The sequence below is a fragment of the Macrobrachium rosenbergii genome, chromosome 11 (assembly GCF_040412425.1).
Source record: "Macrobrachium rosenbergii isolate ZJJX-2024 chromosome 11, ASM4041242v1, whole genome shotgun sequence".
Taxonomy (NCBI): Eukaryota; Metazoa; Arthropoda; class Malacostraca; order Decapoda; family Palaemonidae; genus Macrobrachium; species Macrobrachium rosenbergii.
Window position 1 is genome coordinate 28,877,524 of NC_089751.1, and position 19,586 is coordinate 28,897,109.

General features: G+C 40.9%; 1 protein-coding gene across 1 annotated transcript in view; it reads left to right on the forward strand.

Moving 5' to 3' along the window:
• The window catches only part of OXA1L (OXA1L mitochondrial inner membrane protein), a 51,214-nt gene extending 34,321 nt beyond the window's left edge, over positions 1-16,893 (forward strand). The window contains exons 10-11 of the mRNA XM_067111451.1: positions 5,633-5,798; positions 16,495-16,893. Of these exons, the coding sequence (XP_066967552.1) occupies positions 5,633-5,798; positions 16,495-16,658 (330 nt within the window). The 3' untranslated portion in view covers positions 16,659-16,893. The remainder of the gene's footprint in view (positions 1-5,632; positions 5,799-16,494) is intronic.
• The last annotated feature ends 2,693 nt before the right edge of the window (positions 16,894-19,586 follow it).

The window sequence follows — 19,586 nt, forward strand, 5'->3', positions numbered from 1 at the left end:
TATATGTAATTCACAAAAAGAGAGAGAGACAAAAAATATGTATGCACATTTTAAAAAATTTAATACTACGTACATATTAAGATTACTACATACGTAAATCATACAGGTACTCACCAATAATGAATGTTGATTAAAGATGATGATGAATTAGCTGTGCAGTCCGATGAATGAGGAAGATATGACTGCACAGCAAAGCAGAGGAGTTACAACTCATCTGAGGGTGCCTCTTCACCTTCAGGAGGTGCTTCAGGAAGCACTTCTGTCAATTTGGGAGGCATTTCTTCAGGCGATTCGAGAGGCACTACTTCAGGTGATTTGGGAGGCTTTGGAGGGGCCTTCTTTGTCCGTTTGATGAACATGGTGATAGGCAGCTGCTGTCGCTGCTTCTTCATGGTGGTGAGGGCTTGATTATAGGGCTCCAATGCTGAATCAAGGATGTTTGAAAACTTTAAGGAGCATTCCATATAAGGATCCCATGTTGAAACAAACTCCTGCGTATTCTTGATCATTCTCCTAACTTGGGACAGGTGTTCCAAAGTCAGGCCCTTCTCCTCCTCCTCCTGCTCCTCCCCTGAACCGGGCGTATCTTCTTCCTCACTGGTAGACTTCGTAAGGTCTTCCAAATCCTGGTCCGTCAGGGAGTCAGTGGGCATCAGTGAGGGTGCCGACTTCATCCTCGGTGATGTCTTCGAAGCTTCTCCACCTAGAATGCTTGCCAACTGGACAGCCTTATTAATGGGTGAATATTGAATTTCTTCAGGAGAGAAGCCCCAGTAATTATGAACACACACTGGCCACAACTTGTTCCAGCACGCATTCAGGGTCTCCTTCAATGATTGGTTGATGATGGACAGACATGTGGCAATTGTTAATTTACACCAATATTCTTTTAGCATAAATTCACTGTCATTGTCCATTGCATTCACAAGGTGCTGGAGGGAGTTCCTGGTATAGAGTGTCTTGAAGGCATGGATCACGCCTTGGTCCATAGGCTGGAGGAGAGAAGTAGTATTGGGAGGAAGGAACTCAAGCTGGACTCCCTTGTAATAGAGATCGAGAGGGTGGCCACCAGCATTATCCATAATCAGCAACACCTTGGACTCCATTTCCAAGTCGTTCAGGTATTGCCTAACATGAGGGATGAAGCTCTGATGGAACCAGTACTCTGTAAGGACTTTGGTGATCCAGGCCTTAGGGTTATGCATCCAGAACACAGGCAGCAATGAGCATGAAGCCAGCCACATTCCCACACATTAGAAGGTTAACCCTATCCTTCTGGGCCTTGAATCCTGAGGCTTTAGCTTAGTCCTTCATGAGGTATGTCCATGACGGCATCTTCTTCCAGAACAGGCCAGTCTTCCTGGATAATTTTCTTGAAGGTCTCCGGATATTTCGTGGCCGCTTCAGTGTCTGCAGAAGCTAATTCCCCATGCAGAGAAACAGACTTTAGGTGGAATCGCTTTTGAAATCGGTGGAACCACCCCTTGCTAGCCTGGAAACCTTTAGGCGCTGATGATGGTCCTGCTTGGGGTTCTTCTTCCTCTTCTTCTTCTTCTTCTGCTTCTGTAGGCGCAGGTTCATCAAGGCCTAAGAATTCAAATTTCCCTTCTTCAACGCCTTCCTCTGCCTGTACTATGTGGTTGCCTTCCATAGCAGTTGATATCTGCTGGTAGAGTTGTTGCACTTTCTCGCGAATGATGTTGGAGGTGAGGGCACGTTCTTCTTCCGGCGGTCTTTTATCCAGAACACCAGCGCAGATTCCATCTTCATGACTGTTTTATCCCGCACTGTCGGAACTGTTTTTGCACTACAGAAGTAGCTCATGCATACAGACTTTCGTATCTCTGCCGCTTTCTTCTTTATATATCTCACCGTGCTCTCATTAACATTAAAATGGCAGCTAACTGTGGCAAAACCTTTGCCCTCCTATAACATATCAAGAACTTTCCCCTCTCCTCGAGTTTCATAACCGTCTTCTTTCTTTTAGGCTCTTTGCCAGAAGTCTTAGAAGGAGCAGGGCTTTTTTAGGAGGCATTTTAGGGCCGATTACCGCTGATGCACAAAGATTAAGAACCCACACACAAAGATCTGTGATTTCATCCGATCAGAAGATCCTATGGACTATGCATGAACTGAGAAGGATGCCGTAGATGTGGTCTCCCAGAATTCCATGTTCGCGAGTTGGTTTTGAGTGTTCAGCCAATCAATGCCAAGTGAACAGCCAATGAGTGCCAAGGAAAATGAATGGTACTCCTGGATTGGCTGCTTTGCAGATGACAGCCAATAGCGTGTTGAGCATCATTGATCCTGGGTAGACGGCATCCAGCATCTCGAGTTCTTTGTATTTGTGGAGAGGTGGCTTGGGTGAAGCACTTTTTAAGAAAAACAAATATATGTTATTGAAATTTTGCTGTGTTTACATTAATACATTACAGTACTGTAATATTTGAAAGTTAGGAAATCTTTTTTCATCATACAAAATGTACTTACGGTAGTCATGAATATATACTTAGTATGTATATGAAAATGTTGCACACCACAGACGTGAACATAGGTACTCTGCTATTCCCGTTGACTTACGTATTTTAGATGTGCTGTACATACTACCTGTATGTGCAGAATATCAGTGTTAGTATATGTGTGGTCAATAGTACCGTGCGTATACCATAGCGGCAAATGACTCAATATAACTTGGTTCATTGATATCTCTCGTTTGTGCGTTTTGCGTGCACTGTACAGTACTATGGACTAGGAATATTTTTTGAAATCATGCATTAAGATATCCTCTAAATGCTCTGCTTCTTCTAAGGCCTCTGGCAAAGATCCTAAGCGCCAGAGGCCGTTACAGTTAATGACTGATGAGAAGAAAGTAGACATGATTATTATGTAAAGATAGGGCAAAAGTCAGAGAAGTAGCAGACCATTATGGCGTGACATTAAGTGCAGTCACCTGCATTGAGCATGAACAAGGTAAAATACTTGGGGAGGCCATTCTTGGAGAACTTGCCAGCCTCTTAACTATCCCACCAATGGACCAGGATATTGAACAGTTTCATGGTCTGTACAAGTTTATTAAGAAAGTCAGGCAGCTGCAGACAATGATAAAGGCATTGGATAATAATGAAGAAAGGGCCACAGATATTTCCAATACCATTAATGAGATCATGCAGCCCTACTGTACCACCTTCGTTGCCATGTTCAAATACCTTAACATGACAGTGCCTCCTGGAACCCCTGACAAAGCACCTCCTGAAGAAGGTGAAGAGGTGCCCTCAGACGTGATGTAACTCCTCTGATTTGCTGTGCAGTCATATCTCTATCGTCATTCATCACACTGCACAGCTAGTTCATCAGCATTCATCACCGGTGAGTACCCGTATGATTTAATCTTATTTATTATTATTATTATTACAGGTACCCAGTGTAGTATTACGTATTATTAATATTTGATTTTATTACTAATATGGACGGTAGTGTTATTATTACTTTACATTATTATTTAATGTTATTATACAATAAATAATATGAAAATACAGAATATTGCTATATGAAAAAGATAAAAAATCTGCATCCGTGAATAGGCAGGTTCCCTGCGAATATTTTTATGGATATGTTCCACAGAAAAACCCGTGAATGGGCGAGTTTTCCCGTGAATAAATTTAGATAGGTTCCACAGAAAATACAGCGAATAGCTGAGTCCATTTTCATAAAAAATGTTCCCCAAACAATGCACAAATTCCAAACACAAATCTCGCAGGAAAGAAAATGCAGCTTAGGAAGCTGAAATATTCAGGCACAATGCTACTTGACATGCTATTGGCTGGCGTTTGCAAAGAAGCCAATCCAGGAGCGCCATTCATTTTCCCTGGCACTGATTGGCTGTACCCCCAAGACTTTGTCTCATGGAGATGTGCTGCAGGAGCTTGCATCTCTGCCAGTTCACCGTATAGACCTCTGCTGTTCAATTGTCACTGCATATCAGTGTACTTTGTGTATCTTGTGTCTTGTTTTTAATCTTTGTATATATTTTTAATCATGCCCTAAGATGCCTCCTAAACGCCCTGCTCCTTCTAAGGCTTCTGGCAAAGAGCCTAAGTGCCAGAAGAAGGTCAAGATGCTCCAGGAGAAGGTAGCACTTCTGGAAATGTTGAAGGAAGGGAAAAGTTATGCCACAGTAGTCTGGCATTATGGCATGAGTAAGAGTACCGTCTGGTACATCAAGAAGAAAGAGGCGGTGATAAGGAAGACTATAGATGTCAGCTTCTGTGGTAGTGCCATGACAGTTTCTACTGTGTGATAAGAGTAATGTGAAGATGAAGTCGGCCTTGACGTTCTGAATAATGGACTGCCACAAGAAGAACATTCCCCCCGATGGCAACATCATCCGTGAGAAGGTATGAAAACTCTACCAGCAGGTTTGGACTGTTATGGAAGGTGGCGACGTACAGGAAGCAGACTTCTTAGGCTTGGACGACCCTGCCAAAGAAGAAGAGGAAGAAGCTGGACCATTGTCAGCTCCTGAAGGTTTTCGGGCCAGTAAGGGTTGGTTCCACCGTTTCCAGAGGCGGTTCCACCTAAAGTCTGTTTCTCTGCATGGGGAAATGGCATTGGCAAACATTGAAGCAGCCACAAAATATCCTGAAACCTTCAAGAATATCATCAGGGACAAAGACTACCTTGAGGCATGCATGGTGCCTTATACCCTCCTCGTCAGCATGAAGAAGCAGCAACAACAGCTGCTTATCACCATGTTTCTCAAGCCCATGAAGAAGGACCCTCCAAAACCTCCCGAAACTCCTGAAGAAGTGCAGTTGGTTGACGAAGTGCCTGAAGACGGGGAAGAGGTGCCCCCAGAGGAGATGTAACTCCTATAACTTGTTATGCAATCATATCTTCATCATCATTCATGGGATTGCACAGATAATATATCATCTTCAATCAACATTCATCACTGGTGAGTACTCGTATGATTTACGTAATCTTAAACTTTCCTTTTATTTCATATATTTTTTCAATGTATATTTAAATATTTAGGTACAGTACTTAACTGTTCCCTGTACTTGAGAATGTACCAATGTTACCCCTATCTACTGTGTATATTAAAAGAAAACAGTAAGGTTTAAAAACTGTATGAAAGAAAATGTGCATGCCTGAATATAGGGTTAACTTGATTAGCTTTTGCCTTGGTAAGAGTATATATTTTTAGGGTAATGTTATAAGATACTTTGAAATATTAAAGTAATTTAATATGACAATTTAAGGTGTATTTGGTGTTTGAACTATTAAAATAGGTAGTTAAAAGCATTTTTAGAAGGGGTCTCAAGTATTTGCGAATTTCAACTATTCACAGGTGGTTGTGGTCCCTAACCCCTGCAAATACCAGGGGTCGATTATAGTGGTCATTCAGTCTCTGATAGAATTCAAGTAATTTTTGTGATTGTGAAATGATTCATAAGAAAACAATTGGAGCTTTAGTTAAAGCCCTTGCTCTAATTTTAAAGTTTTTGTATTAAGATCTTGAGCTGTTATCCATTGGTTTCAGTTTTTATCAGTACTGTGTTAGATGATTTTGTGTTAAATCTTTAGTGAAGTATATCCTAACAACTGAAATTTATGAATGTCTGCATCACAGGCTGTGTTGTGTTACTGGGTGTCCACCAACTTATTTTCCTTAGCACAAGTAGGACTTTTGAGGATCCCGACTATACGAGACTTTTTTAACATCCCAAGACTGGTAACTCACAGACCAGAAACCCTACCCCATAAGCCAAAGGGAATGGTTGCTGGTTTTAAGGAATGTAAGTACTTGATATTTTTATGTTAGTAATACTTATACCTTAGGAGATAAGTTCATGGCTACATCAGTAGCTCTCTTGTTACTTATACCTTAGTGAATAAGTTCATGGCTAGGTCAGTAGCTTTCTTGTTACTAGATAAAATGAATGCAGTAGAAGGTCCATTGATGGATGGGAAAAAACTAATTGGGAATAGATGAAATGACAAAAGATAGAATTTTAAATAAAACTGTACATACTTAATAATCAGTGAAAATTTATACCTTAGGGAAGAAGTATTATAGTTTTCATAAACTTGAATAACATCAACATTCCTAACATGTCAAGAAGATAGTTTCATACTATTGTAAGTTAGCAGCGGCAATCTAGACACATTGCATGTCATTAAGGGACTTACTTTCAAATATGAAATCAATATAAAGACAAGACAGAAGGTTTTGTCTCATTTGATTGGTCCTATGCCTTGGACTTTAGGAGAGGGTCATACTTCAGGAGGATGGCATCATGCAGATGATAATAATCCAGACTGATTGCATCCATCTGCAGTTCATTGAAAGATATTCAAGAATACCAGTTCATTTTGGCTGAGGGAGTGATTTTAAGAAACAGTAGATTCGCCTTGCCCAACCATGACTGGAAGGCTGGTGCGTGAGTCATCCCCTCTCACCTCGATTCGTTGGAGTCACACAGAGGGGGGGGTTGGTTTGCAAGGCTGCTCTTGAAAGGGTTTGTGCAGCCTGTTTTATAGTCGCTCGCTAAGTCTGCAGATTGGGGTTTCCACAGGCAGTTGGGAATATTGCCCTCTTGGTCCATATATGATCATTTTGCGTGACCTGTTTACTATTTGCTTACCCAGTATGTAGATTGTGTTTGTGCTGGTGCCAGGGAAAGTTCTCCTTCCCAGCCTTCTCCAGGTGGTTTCCTGGGTGAACCTACTTCATTTGCATGCTTGAGACGTTTGTGCTTTCCAGAGCGTACAGGATCTGAGCAATCCCTGCAGGGAATTCTTTGAGCTCCTCCACTTCACGTGTACATGGCTAGCCTTGTGGCAGGTATGGGAGTAGTTGGAGTGGTGCCAAGTCGTCTTCCTGAAATTCTTTGCCAAGTCTTCTTCCTCAAATTCTTTCTCAGTTTTACAAAGTGTCAAAGCAGGGAGCAGCATTGTTTAAGTCAGAATGGGGTTCCCATGTTGACTCCAACACAGCTTTTACCTCCCTGATGAGAATCTGCACCTGGTTCCTTACAAGTTTGGGAACACCCCAGGGAGCACAGTTCTGGTGAGTCTCCTGTGGCTGAGGGAGGAGCAGCACTGGCTTCCTTAGTTTGGAGGGGACTGGACACTTTTTTCTGGACCTCTTGAAGGTCTAAGTGGAGAAGCAGTTCTCAGAGAGTATGAGAGAAATATCCTTTGGAGGTGGCTACGGCTTCATTCCAGCATTTGGTCTCATATTTGGAGTATAGCTTCAGGTATACTCCAGAGATGCCTCCTGGGCTCATTGCCATCGAGACAGTTAGCAAATGGTGTAGGAGGAGGTTAATGCTCTGATCTGTGGGTTGGGAAGTGACTTTGTCCAGCAGATCATGCAAACTTCTTACTGTTGCTTTTATACCAGAGGTATTCGTACTAGAGGTGACTCCTTTGACGATGTTTGAACCGGCTTGTTGGTTGTCTGTCAGTCTCTGGTTTTATGTTCATGGCAGTAATTTTTGTGGTGTTGGAGATTGTTACCACAACATTCGTCTGCAGTGGTTCCCAATGTTAAGCATACGCCTCACCGGGGGGGTAATTTGATTTTTAGGGGGCGCAATTCAAGAATGTTTAAACAAAGTTAATGGCCTTTTAGGCTTCTTCCATGTGAGTATACGAATTATATACTGTATCATCACAGGGGGCATCAGAATTTTAAAGGCGATTAGGTGGGGCATAGCCAAAATAAGGTTGGGAACCACTGCTTTAGACCAATTAGTGGTTTGGCCCATGTTTATCATGCTAATGGTCTACACCTCATCTGGCATTTCACCTAGTGCGTGATGGCAATTAGGGAGGTTTAGGGGTCAAGGGGTAGAGTACTCCTCCCTGGTACTGCCATGTGCCATCCCACAGGGCAAACTTGCTTTTCTGTAAGAGAGAAATCTCTCTCTCTCTCTCTCTCTCTCTCTCTCTCTCTCTCTCTCTCTCTCTTGCTTTTGCTTGTGAGTTGCTTCTTGCTTTGGAATAGTTTGGTGTTGGGCTTTTCTCTACACTTTATAGTATGGAGCTCATGGGGAAGAGAGTCACATACCCTGGGATTCTCCTTTCCTCTGTGCTTACTTTAAACCTGTGTGTTTAATGGTGCATTCTGTCAATCCCATGGCGTTGGCAAAGCTCCCTGTGTCTGGAATCTCAAAGAAGCCTGTCCTTTGGTAATTCAGATATAAAGCCCATCCTTTTCCCTGGAGTAAGATAGAGACTTGCTCTTTTTACTTGTCCCCCTCTGGCAGTGCCAGGTAGGGAGTAGAGAGGAAGGAGGAGGAGGGGGAATAGCCAAGAGTAACTATTCTCTTCCTCCGTTGCCATATTGGAAGACTAACCTCATGCCTGTAGTTGGGTGGAGGGAGGAGAATTATTTTCCTAGCAGTTCTTTGGAACAGGTATAGGCTTCTGCTTTAGGATGTTCTCTCCTCTTTGAAACACTAAACAAATTACTTTTCTTTCTCCAGATTCATGCATGTCTCGGTTGTGTTGACAGGCAAAAGCAATCTTGGAGAAAGGCACCTTTAAAAGTCTTCAAACACAGGTTTCCGCTCTTAATAGCTAAGTTCTGTTAGGGAACATGACCAGGGGTTAGAGACCGATGTTCAGCTTTTATCCTCTGTTGAGTTTGTGTTACAAACCCGTCTCCCAGCTATTTTGATGGGCATGTCTTGAGTACCCATCGGGGGGAGGGGGGGACTTCTTACTTTTGTGAATTCTGAAGGCTAAGTACATTCAAGTACCCATTCTTCATAACCCTCCTTGCCTGCTGTGGAATTGTTTGCCAGTTCACAATGCTGTTTGGGACTTTTGCCTTTAGTTAGCTTTGACTGGGAAGAATTTAGTCTCAAGTGTGTGCCTTACAAATACACCTCATCTTCACTCCACTGTTCTTGCAGAGCTTGCAGGGTGGTTAATTTTCCAGGTTTTTGCTGCAGTTCAAAGTCTCTCAGTGTAGTAAAAGTGAAAGGTGTCTCTGATTATCTGTCAGTTTTATAAATTTAATCATTATTATTTTGTTATCTACATTAAATGGGTTAGTGAAGTAGGTGTAGTCATTATATATTTCAGAAATGTACACAAAGTACGCTGTCGATTTTATTGGGTGTTTGTAAAGCCAGTCCTGTCATTATGTTTGGAATGTTGCAATGGTTGTGGTTGTGACGTCATAAGACGCACAGAAGATGGTAGTTGGGAAAACAGTGGTGGCGAAAGGTTGTGAGTGCTCTCGTTTGAGGTTTCTTTTGGTCTGTTCATAAGTCTTTCTTTTGTTTGTTTGGGTCATGAGCTGGCTTGGGCAAGCAGTGCAGCAGGAACAAGTGTGCAAATTGAGTAACTGTTGCATATTGGTTGGGCTGGGTGTTTATTTAAGTGTTAGTAGAGCTTGGTTAGTCAGAAATGAACGGATCTGACAGTAAGCATTTGGGGGTAGAATGGAAGTGAAGATGATGTCCTAGATTTAGAGGGACACAGGGTGAACATAAAGGATGGAGAGGACAAGTTGAAGACTGGCTTTTGGTGTGTGGAGAGAAAGTGAAATATCTGGGGATAGAGATAAGAATGAGTGTAAAAGGAAAAGCTTTAGAGTTGACGGAAGGGATAGAAAGAGAAGAACTTCAGGATAAAGCAGGTTCAAAGATAATATTGTCTAAACTAGATGTATATCTAAAAGATAATCTAATGGAAAATTACAGTAAAATGAAAAATTATTTTAAAATAGAAAGAGAGTCTAGTGAAAAGATGAGAGATTTTATGATTAGGTATGAGAAAGCAGAATGAGAATGTAGTAAGAGTAGGGAAGAGCGTGCATGAAGGAGAAGCAAAGTGTTTTCATGTATTAGAACAAGCGAGTCTCACAGACAATCAAAGTTAATGGTATTAGTGGCTTGTGGTTAAGGAAAGTTGGAATATTTTATTAAAAGAGAGTCACAGGTAATGAAAAAAATATTTAAGGGATTAGGGAATAAAGATGAAGGTGAATAGTGGGGCTCAGAAGGTTATGTGAATTTTGGGAGAGAGAGGGAAAATCAAAGATATTGTGGAAAATGGATTCGAGGTATAGAGGTGAAAGAAATCCTATAAATAGAGAAGGAAAAGTAACACTGTGTGCAATATGCAAATCGGAATGGGACTGGGCTAGGGATTGTCCTCAGAATTTTCAAAATAAGAAGGAACTAGAAACTGGACATGAGGAGGAAAGAGTTTATGTAGGAGAAGTTAGTAAAATAGATGAAGAATCTTGGAAAGAGGTTGATGTGATTTTTAGACGTGTAAAGCTACAGTTTGTGGAGAATTGTGACTAGCACACATGATTGTGGGTTTGAATCAGAAAGGGTTAAAGAGAATGAATGAGACAAAGAAAGAGTCTAATAAAGTATTCAATTTTGATAAGTCATCATACAAATAGGAAGGAGTAATGGAAAACCAGCGATGTTGAAAAACAGTTTTATTTGAAGACAGAAATTTTTCAGGGTGATGTACCGTGGTTAATAGGTAAGAAAACCATGGGTCAAATGGGTATAACTATAAATTTAAAAGAGGATTGTATTAAAATAGAAGTCTTAGGGGGAATGGAGGTGAAGTTAAGAGAAGATAAACAGGGTCACCTAAGAATACCAATTTTGAGGAGAAAGATATTAGAAGAATTGTTGCTGGAGGGATAGAAGGGAAAGAGACTGATGCAATTATGAAGGTACATCTACAATTTGGTCATAGAAGTGGAGAAAAATATGGAAGCTAAGGGAAGAAGCACAGTGGAGTGATGGTTTGAGAGACAAAGAAAAATTAGAAATTAAAAAAATTACTTACAGACTTGACTGCAAGTTGTGAGGTATGTAAAAGATACAAAAGAAATCCAGCTAAACCAGTATAGTAGTGGGATTTCCTGGGAGTAAAATATTTAATGAAGTTGTAGCAATGGATGTGGGAGAGATAGAAGAGAAAAAGTTCTTGGTAATGGTAGGTACGGCAACGAGGTATCGTCAGGTTTTTCAGAGAAAAGACAAGAAACCAGAAACTACTGTAAAGACACTTTTTGATGGGTGGTTTGCAATATTTGGAGCACCTTCTAAAATATTATCAGAAAATGGGGAGAATTTCAGAATGAAAAAATAAGGGGGATGGTAGAAAGATCGAATATTAAAGTATTGGCCACAGCATCAGAATCTCCATGGAGCAATGGATTATGTGAAAAGACAGTAGGTATAATCAAAGAAAGCTTAAGAATTCTGATGAGGAAGTGGATTGGTCAGTAGCATTAAGATGGGTAGTGAGTGCCAGGAACTGCTTATTATATAATGGTGGTTTCTCCCCCAACCAATTAGTATTTGGAAAAAACCCTTCATTGCCAAATTTAATGGGAGAAGAGAGTTCAAGTCCTGCCAGCCGAGAAAAAGGTATGGAAGAAAGTATAGTAAGGGATACACTGAATGCAATGCATAAGGCCAGAGAAGTGTTTATCCAAAATGAGTCTTGTAATAAAATAAGATTTGCTTTAAACAGAAATGTCAGAGAACATAAATTTGAAGAAGCAGTAGTGGGAGATGAGATATTATATGAGAAAGAAAATGAAAATGAATGGAGAGGACCTGCTCAGGTGGTGGGAGTATCAGGTAAAACGGTAGTGGTAAAACATGGGGATTCTCCTAAGAGAAGTACTGTAGCTAGAATACATGTTACTTGGGTCCAAAGCCTGTCATCAGAAAAAGAAAAGATACCTAAAATAGATAAAACATATTCTGAGAAGGATGAATCCTGTGCATCACAGGAAGGGAGTATAGATGGGCAGGCAGGAAAAGAGATGTTAATGGGCTGGAGAAGAACTGCAGTAGGAGAGGAGGTTATACAGGGAGATTTGATGGTAGTTGGGAAAATGGTGATGAGAGGGGTCTTCTTTTATTAGTACTGATTAGTGCCAAAAAGAGTTGTCTTTCTTTTCACTGTGCTTGGGTTCATTGGACTGTCACCTCCTCTGAGGAGGGAATTTAGTTCCCTTCCTGTGGGAGGGCTCTTGAAGTTAAAGGTTTTAGTCTCTCCTTCACTGTTTGGTTGAGTTTTTGGTTTAGGTAAGGAGGGTGATTGTCTGAAATATTAAACTTCCCATTCCTCGTTCTACACAAAGGATAGCGCTCACTAGTCCCAAACACTTTTTCTTTGTGACTGATGGTGGCTGTCCAACTAGTTATGCAGTTACCTGAGTTGTTTTGGACAAAATCAGTATCTTGGCCAATGTACCTAAGCTTGGTATGTTTGGAGGTGGAATTGGATTGACTTGGATTCCATTCAATCCTTATTCCCTCTTGGGAGCAGCATCTGGCCCCAGGTACACATTGGAGTTGGGCAGGGTATAGGTGATTGCACTTCAGGCATCCTTTTCCTCATCAATGACTAGTAGGCATCTCCCTCATCCTCTCTTATAGCAAGGGGGAGAGGGGACTAGGTAGAATTTTGTCTGGCACCCAATACTGGGTTTTACCTCGACTAAACTGCCTTCCAGCTTGTTAACTGCTGGAAATTTCTTGCTTGCTTTGCGCAGGTAGAGAGAGTGGGATGAAAGATTTATTAATCTTCGATGCTAGAGGTTGCACTCTATGTACTTCGAAACTTCTAGTGTATTACCTTTTTATAAAATGTTTTTACACTGAGGATATTTTTATTGAAAGCATTGTAAGAAAATGGTTTTGTCAAATAGCAGTTGTAAAAGGGAGGATTTTCTAGTTAAGCTCATTGAAGAACCATTGTGTAACTGCTTACCACATAGGTTTTTAATTTCTTTTGTAGTAAAATTGTTTCACAGTTTTTAGTCAGTGTTAATCTGTATATAGTGATCTTGAGTTTAAGATTGTCTGTATTTTCATCAGTATTGTTGAATTTTTCCCTGTTTACTGTATACTGTATACACAGTTTTCATCAGTATTATACTATTTTTCCTTTCTTGATTCCATTTTTCCATTTTTTTATATATATTGTAAGGGCAGAGTTTCAAGTAAGCTTTCTCATCAAGTATATATAAAGCCTTTGTGGCATGTTATGTTATAAGTTCCACTTGGTTATGTTCAAGTACTTTACACATGAAAAAGTATGTTTGTTCCTACATATATACAAACCTTCAGTCTTTACATATGGGATTAACTTTCAGCACAAGCTGCAGCTGGCTGTGTAACTAAAAACAAGGCGTTTATTGTTAGTTGGCTACCGAAGGTAGGGGAGGTAGCCCCACCATCCAGTTGGTATGCATTCACTTTTCCTTTTGGCTGCAGTCTGGTACAGATGAGTTGCGTCTGCTGCCTGCCGTTCGACTTAATTCTTAATTATTTTTTTTATTTTTGAGCATATTGTTGTTTTGAGATATTTTGCTTATTTGCAACCTTACAACACTTTCTATTCTGTTTAATTTTTGCTCTTTCTTGCTGCATAGTTGTTCTTACACAGTTATGCTGTGTAGTTATCAACTTGTTTGAGTCTGTGTGACTTTTTCTTTGATATCCTCTCTAACTTGGTTTTGACTTTTGATAAAATGCAAACCTAACTCTTGTCTTGCCTTGGTGTTTGTTTTTTTATTCTCTTAATTCTTTATTCTATTACACATCCAAGGAGAGAGGATCTGCCTCTCGCCAGCAACGATTTTATTTTTAGACGCCTTCTCAACCTCGTTTTATCAAACATCCTTGCCCTACTTCTGCTTCCAGTTTGCTTGTTTCGGAAAGAAAACACTTCTGAACAGAGTTTTTATATTTTGACTACACGATTACTTGGAATGTTGTAATTTTTTAGTCTTTCAGATGAAAGGAAGGGAAGGAATGGGGAGTCCCTTGTTGAAGGGAATGAAGAAGCAGCTGCCCATGAAGAACTGGCCTCCCCAGTGACTATGGGTGACCAAGAACGGCTTGCAACAACTGGGCTGGTTGCCCCTGTCGAGACAAGGACAGCCTTGCTGTTGTATCTGTTAGCCTTGCAGATACTTATTCTTGCTTGGGTGAGTGTTCAGACTTCTCAAGTCCAGGCAACTCTCAGGCTACAACCAAATCCAAGAAGTCAGTCTTGACCTAGAGACGTTGCGCATGAGAGCTCGCCAGGACCAATTGATTGTTGATATATATTAGGAAACATACCCTGAATGAACGAGCCTTAGTCAAAGCCAAGATGAAAGTTAAGTGAAAACTTCCATCCTCTCCCCAAGTTTTCACTTGGCTTCAACTAGGACTTGTTCATTCAGGGTATGTTTCCTAATGTATATCGACAATCGATTGGTCTTGGTGAGCTCTCATGCTCAACGTCTCTAGGTCAGGATTTGGTTGCAGCCTGAGAGTTGCCTGGACTTGAGAAGTCTGAACACTCACCCAAGCAAGAATAAGTATCTGCAAGGCTAACAGATGCAACAGCAAGGTTGTCCTTGTCTTGACAGGGGCAACCAGCCCGGTAGTTGCAAGCCGTTCTTGGTCACCTGTAGTCACTGGGGAGGCGCCAGTTCTTCATGGGTGGCTGCTTCTTCATTCCCTTCAATGCAGATTGAAGGGGTCCTGGTCTTCAACAAGGGACTTCCTCTTTCAGCAAAGAGAGGCAGGTCTTAGCCTAATGGTTAGATGACAAGTATTTCCTTGGTGCGTCGTTACACGCTCCCCCTCCAGAGATACTTCGTGCTTCGAGGCATCGACCAGAATGGCAGTCACCTGCACTTGGTTGGGTACTTAACCCAACCTAACTTAGCGTAACCTAACCTAACCTGCACTTCAATATCCTGGAACTCCTTAGCTCTTCAAAAGCCTCAGGATCTGAGGATAGGTGCTCTGTGGTGATGTTAAGAAACTGTACCACAGCAGTTCCATAGTCAACAAGGGAGGGGGATAGTGTCCTTTCATCTCCTCAATTGACAGTGCAGGTGCACAGGTGCGCAGTAGCACACTCAGCACAACGGTCAGCCAGACACATTCCAGGCAAGATGGATTTATGAGACAAGTTCGGACACTAGGGTTGGTGTTAGAGACAGTTGGTCTTGGCACTGATATTTCGAATTATTGTCAACCATCTTGACACACCGAAGCTGTTATTGTTTGGCTCTGTCTTTCCAGACTGTGGGCACAACAGCTGACGACCATACCACGTCGAAAACGCTTCTTCTTGTCCGATCAGTGAAGTTTAGTAATGTTTGGTCTGGTCAGTACTCGGATAGGTGACCGTCTACGAACACCACATGTTGTTGGCATGTATGAGATGCCTTTTGCACTCATTCGTACAAGTCTTATGGCTTATGCGCGCCTGCTGTTCTGTCTGATTCATCAAGTGATCAACAGTATATGATCGCTCCAAATCCAAGGACCCTGGTGGCTACCAAGTGACCAAAGATCTTTTGCATTAGCACCTAATGACTTGACCTTCAGTGCTGGGTGCTGACAACTTGTTTTAGTTCCGGCTTAGCCAAGAAGTGGTGTCCAGAAGCACCATTTCTTTTGAATTTGTGTTACGATAAAACAGACGTATTCCACAACTGTCGTGATGAACAATAGTACGTTCTGGGCGAGATTTCACAAGGTCAGCAGCATTGGTCTGCCCTGTACATTCAGGAAGAACCTGTCAGACAGGTACTAAGGACAGGAATATGGTCACGACAGACCACATTCACCTCCATTTTACCTTTGGGATGTTCATAGATCCTTGAGGGAGAGGTGGTATCTTGCTTAAGGTGTACGGCTGCAAAAGAGAGGGCGTGTGTGGGACTGGCTTCCTATCTTTCTCTTTTATACCCTTCCTCTCCCAGTGGACAGAGGGATGGATAGCAAGCTGTCACGGGCTGGACGGGCGTGCCTGCAGGTGTTCTAGATGACTAAGTATCTTGTTTATAATCTAGTCTCAATTTGGATTAATATTTGCAAGTCCTACCCTCTCTCTAGCATGGAGAGGGAGGGGCTGACAATGAACAAACCTGTTGGTTATCTTCAGCTTTATTGTCCCTGACAATATGGGTTCATTCAAGCCTTTCTTTGAATCAGTGATGCTACATCCCATTTATTTAAAAGGCCCAGAAGTTTGGCAGTTGAATATCACACACGCTCAACAGATCAGAGGCATGGGTCTCCTTCCATTGCTTTTGCATGAGCAGGAAGAGAGGCCGCAGGTGAGGCGAACTACCAGTCAGTTCAGAGATTTGCTCAGAATCCTCCCACCAAAAAGTAAGTCTCCCATATGTAAAGACTGAAGGTTGGTATACAAATTTTTAAAGTAATTTGTATTTTTAAATACAAACCTGAGGTCTTTACATAAATGGCCCTCCTCTAGCAACCCCTCATTCTGCTACCTGGGCCAAAAGGTAAAGTGAAAGTATACCAACTGGATGGCAGGGCTCAATAGCCACCATGTTATTAGACAAACGGCTGGCTCCAGTTTGCGCCGAAAGTTAATCCCATATGTTAAGACCTCAGGTTTTTTATGTTAGGAAAAATAACATTTTTATTTTTCCTAATTACCTTTCAGCTTGGTCCAACATGAGGATCACCAAGGAACTAGAAGAGCGAGAAAGATATGATGAAATGAGATTCAAGAAAGCAGGTGCTGGACCTATTGTCCGAACTTTTAAACACGATCCTACCAAAAAAAGGGTAATTAATGTGCAAGCTAAAGTAAAAAGCAAAAATTGAGTCACACAGTGTTGTAGGTTGTAAATTTTTTATATAAAAGTGGAATTGTTGATTTATTTGGTCAGTCACTAATCCTAAAGTTTTCAGACCATTAGTTGAGTCATTGCTATTTATATTGTATAATTTCACATATTGAAAATTGTAAATAATACACTGTATGAAATTTCATTTTATAGTTACGTTGTACAAAATATATATGTATATTGTTTCATACATTAAGTTTCAGTTTTGACTATTCTGTGTTTTTTTTTTACATTTTAAAGTCTCCTGTTTTCTTTACTATACTAGTGGCTCATCAGAATTAAACTTGGTGTAGTATTACGTGATGTGATGCAAGATCTTAAGTCATGGACATAGCAGCTTAACGATCATCCAGTCATTGACAGTGGTTGAGCATCTCTACACGTCATGTATCTGTTGAATTCAACGTAGCATGCTCTTGATTTGCAACAACACAAGGATGTGTGTGACATGGCAAACTGCAATCAAGTCTCAGTCTTAGGAATCAAGGTGATAATCAGATCACCACACAACCAGTGCCAAAGGACCTTCACTGCCTTGCCCACTGAGTACATACACCCTATCCCCTCTGGATATCAAGAAAAGCAAACACCTCAAGAGTAGCTGAATTTTGGCATCATGGGTTGTGTCCTTCCACTGCTGTAAAGCAACTTATCACAGTTATTGGCTGGTGAAGGTAAGCTAATGCTGAGGATAGACCTAACAGAGACCCCCACAGCTTCATTCTCTCATAATAGTCCTATAGGATGGCTACTCTTCTCAGCAAGGATCTCACCACATGTGGTGAGCTTAGCAAACATCCAGTCATTGACAATGTGTAGGTAAATGGTAAGAGTAACTAGGGTTCAGGCCTTTTACTTATTTCCCTAGCTATTAGCTTGCCTGCAGAATAATGGCTTGCCAGCTTCGCTAATTGTCAGATGCCATGCTGGGTTGTACTGTTGCATTGCACAGGGTTTGTACAAAAACTGTATCTAAAATACATTTTTCTATTTTACTTTTCAACTGTTAAAATTGCAGCATCCTTGGTTTTCTTCATACACAGTAATATTAAAAATTAAGAATTTCTTGATTGTGCCTTTTGCTGTGTGCTTGAATAGTTCAAGATTCCATTTATGCACCTTTTCGAGTGTAACTACCTTGAGTGCTAGTTGCAATTTTGATCACCACCTTCGCTTCAGACTACGGTTTACCTGAGCGAGGGTTAGCCAAGACAGTGCAGCTGCCATTCACTCTTCACAGCAAGCACAAGACACTAGGCCATATTCTAATGTGAATCTTACTTTCAGTGCTACACGACGTTATTTGCTGTTTTGCAATAGAGTACTAAATTATTTGAACGTGAGACTTCACGTTCATCGCCCTTCCTTCTTTTGTAATCACTGATGGGCTGGACATGGGATCCTGTGTTTTCTATGTCCTAGGAAACTGCAATTCAAGATGGCATAAATTTTGGTGACTATTGGATGTGTTATTGAACATTAATGGATTTCCCTGCTGAATAAACCAGCGCAAGGCATTCTTTGAGGTAGGTCTCGTTCCGTTTGACACACCGAACAAGACTTTGAAGTTGCCCTATTTTTTAGTGTGCTTTCATCAAGCCTAAAAAATAAGCTGTTTCCTTTAATCCTTAATCAATCAATTTTTTGTTTTGCAAGATCCTTTAATTAACATTGATAGTAACGTCATATCCTTATTTTTGTCACAGCTTTTATATGACCATTATTTTGATCTCGTTTATTGATAGTTACCTTCCATTTTTAGGAAACGGTATTTAAGGAATAGAGAGATTGGTAGCCAGTGCCAAGGATACCAAACATCTGGACAGCATCATTTTTTGTCTTCTGGGGGAATGTGCATTCGTTCTGTTCAAGATAGGATTTTACTTTGCAGCGAGTTTTATCTCACGTTGGTACAGGTTCACTAAATTCTTTAACCTAGCACATTTCATATTTTTTCATCTCTCTAATATTATTGAATATGGCAATCATGACTCAGGATTTGAACCTGCAATCTTTGAATGGTTGCCATATTAAAAAATAATAGAGATGAAAAAAATATGAAATGTGCTAGGGTAAAAAATTGATTAAACCTATAGCAATGTGAGGTAAAACTCGCAGCAGAGTAAAATCTTACCTTGAACAAATGAGCACTCCCTCAAAAGACAAACAATGATGCCACCCAGATGTCTGGTATCCTCGGCACCGGTTACCAATTCCACCCCCCCTTCCTCGAATACCTCTTTTCCCAAAATTGGAAGGTAACTATCAATAAACAAGGTCAAGATAATGGTCAAATAACAGCTGTGACAAAAATAAGGATATGAAGTTACTGTTACAGTTAATTAAAGGATCTTGTGAAACATAAAAAATTGATTAAGGATTTAGGATACATGCTTATTTTTTAGGCCTGATGACAGCGCACTAAAAAAAAAATAGGGCAATGTCAAAATCTTGTTTGGTGTGTCAAACGGAACGAGACCTACCTCAAAGAATGCCTTGCACTGGTTTGTTCAGCTGAGAAATCCATATATGTTCAATAATGCATCCAGTAGTAACCAAAATTGATTCCATCTTGAATGGCAGTTTCCTAAGACATAGATAGCACAGGATCCCATGTCCAGCCCATCAGTGATTACAAAAGAAGGGATGATGAACGTGAAGTCTCACAGGAATCATGTTCAAATAATTTAGTACTGAACTGCAATACAGCAAAGGACTTCGTGGATACTGAAAGTAAGGACTTACATTAGAATAAGGCCCAGTGTCTTGTGCTCGCCATGAAGAGTGAAAGGCATCTGCACTGTCTTGGCTAACCCTTGCTCAGGTAAACAGTACAGTAGTTTGAAGTGAAGGTGGCGATGAAAAATGCAACTAGCACTCAAGGTACTTTACACTCGAAAAGGTA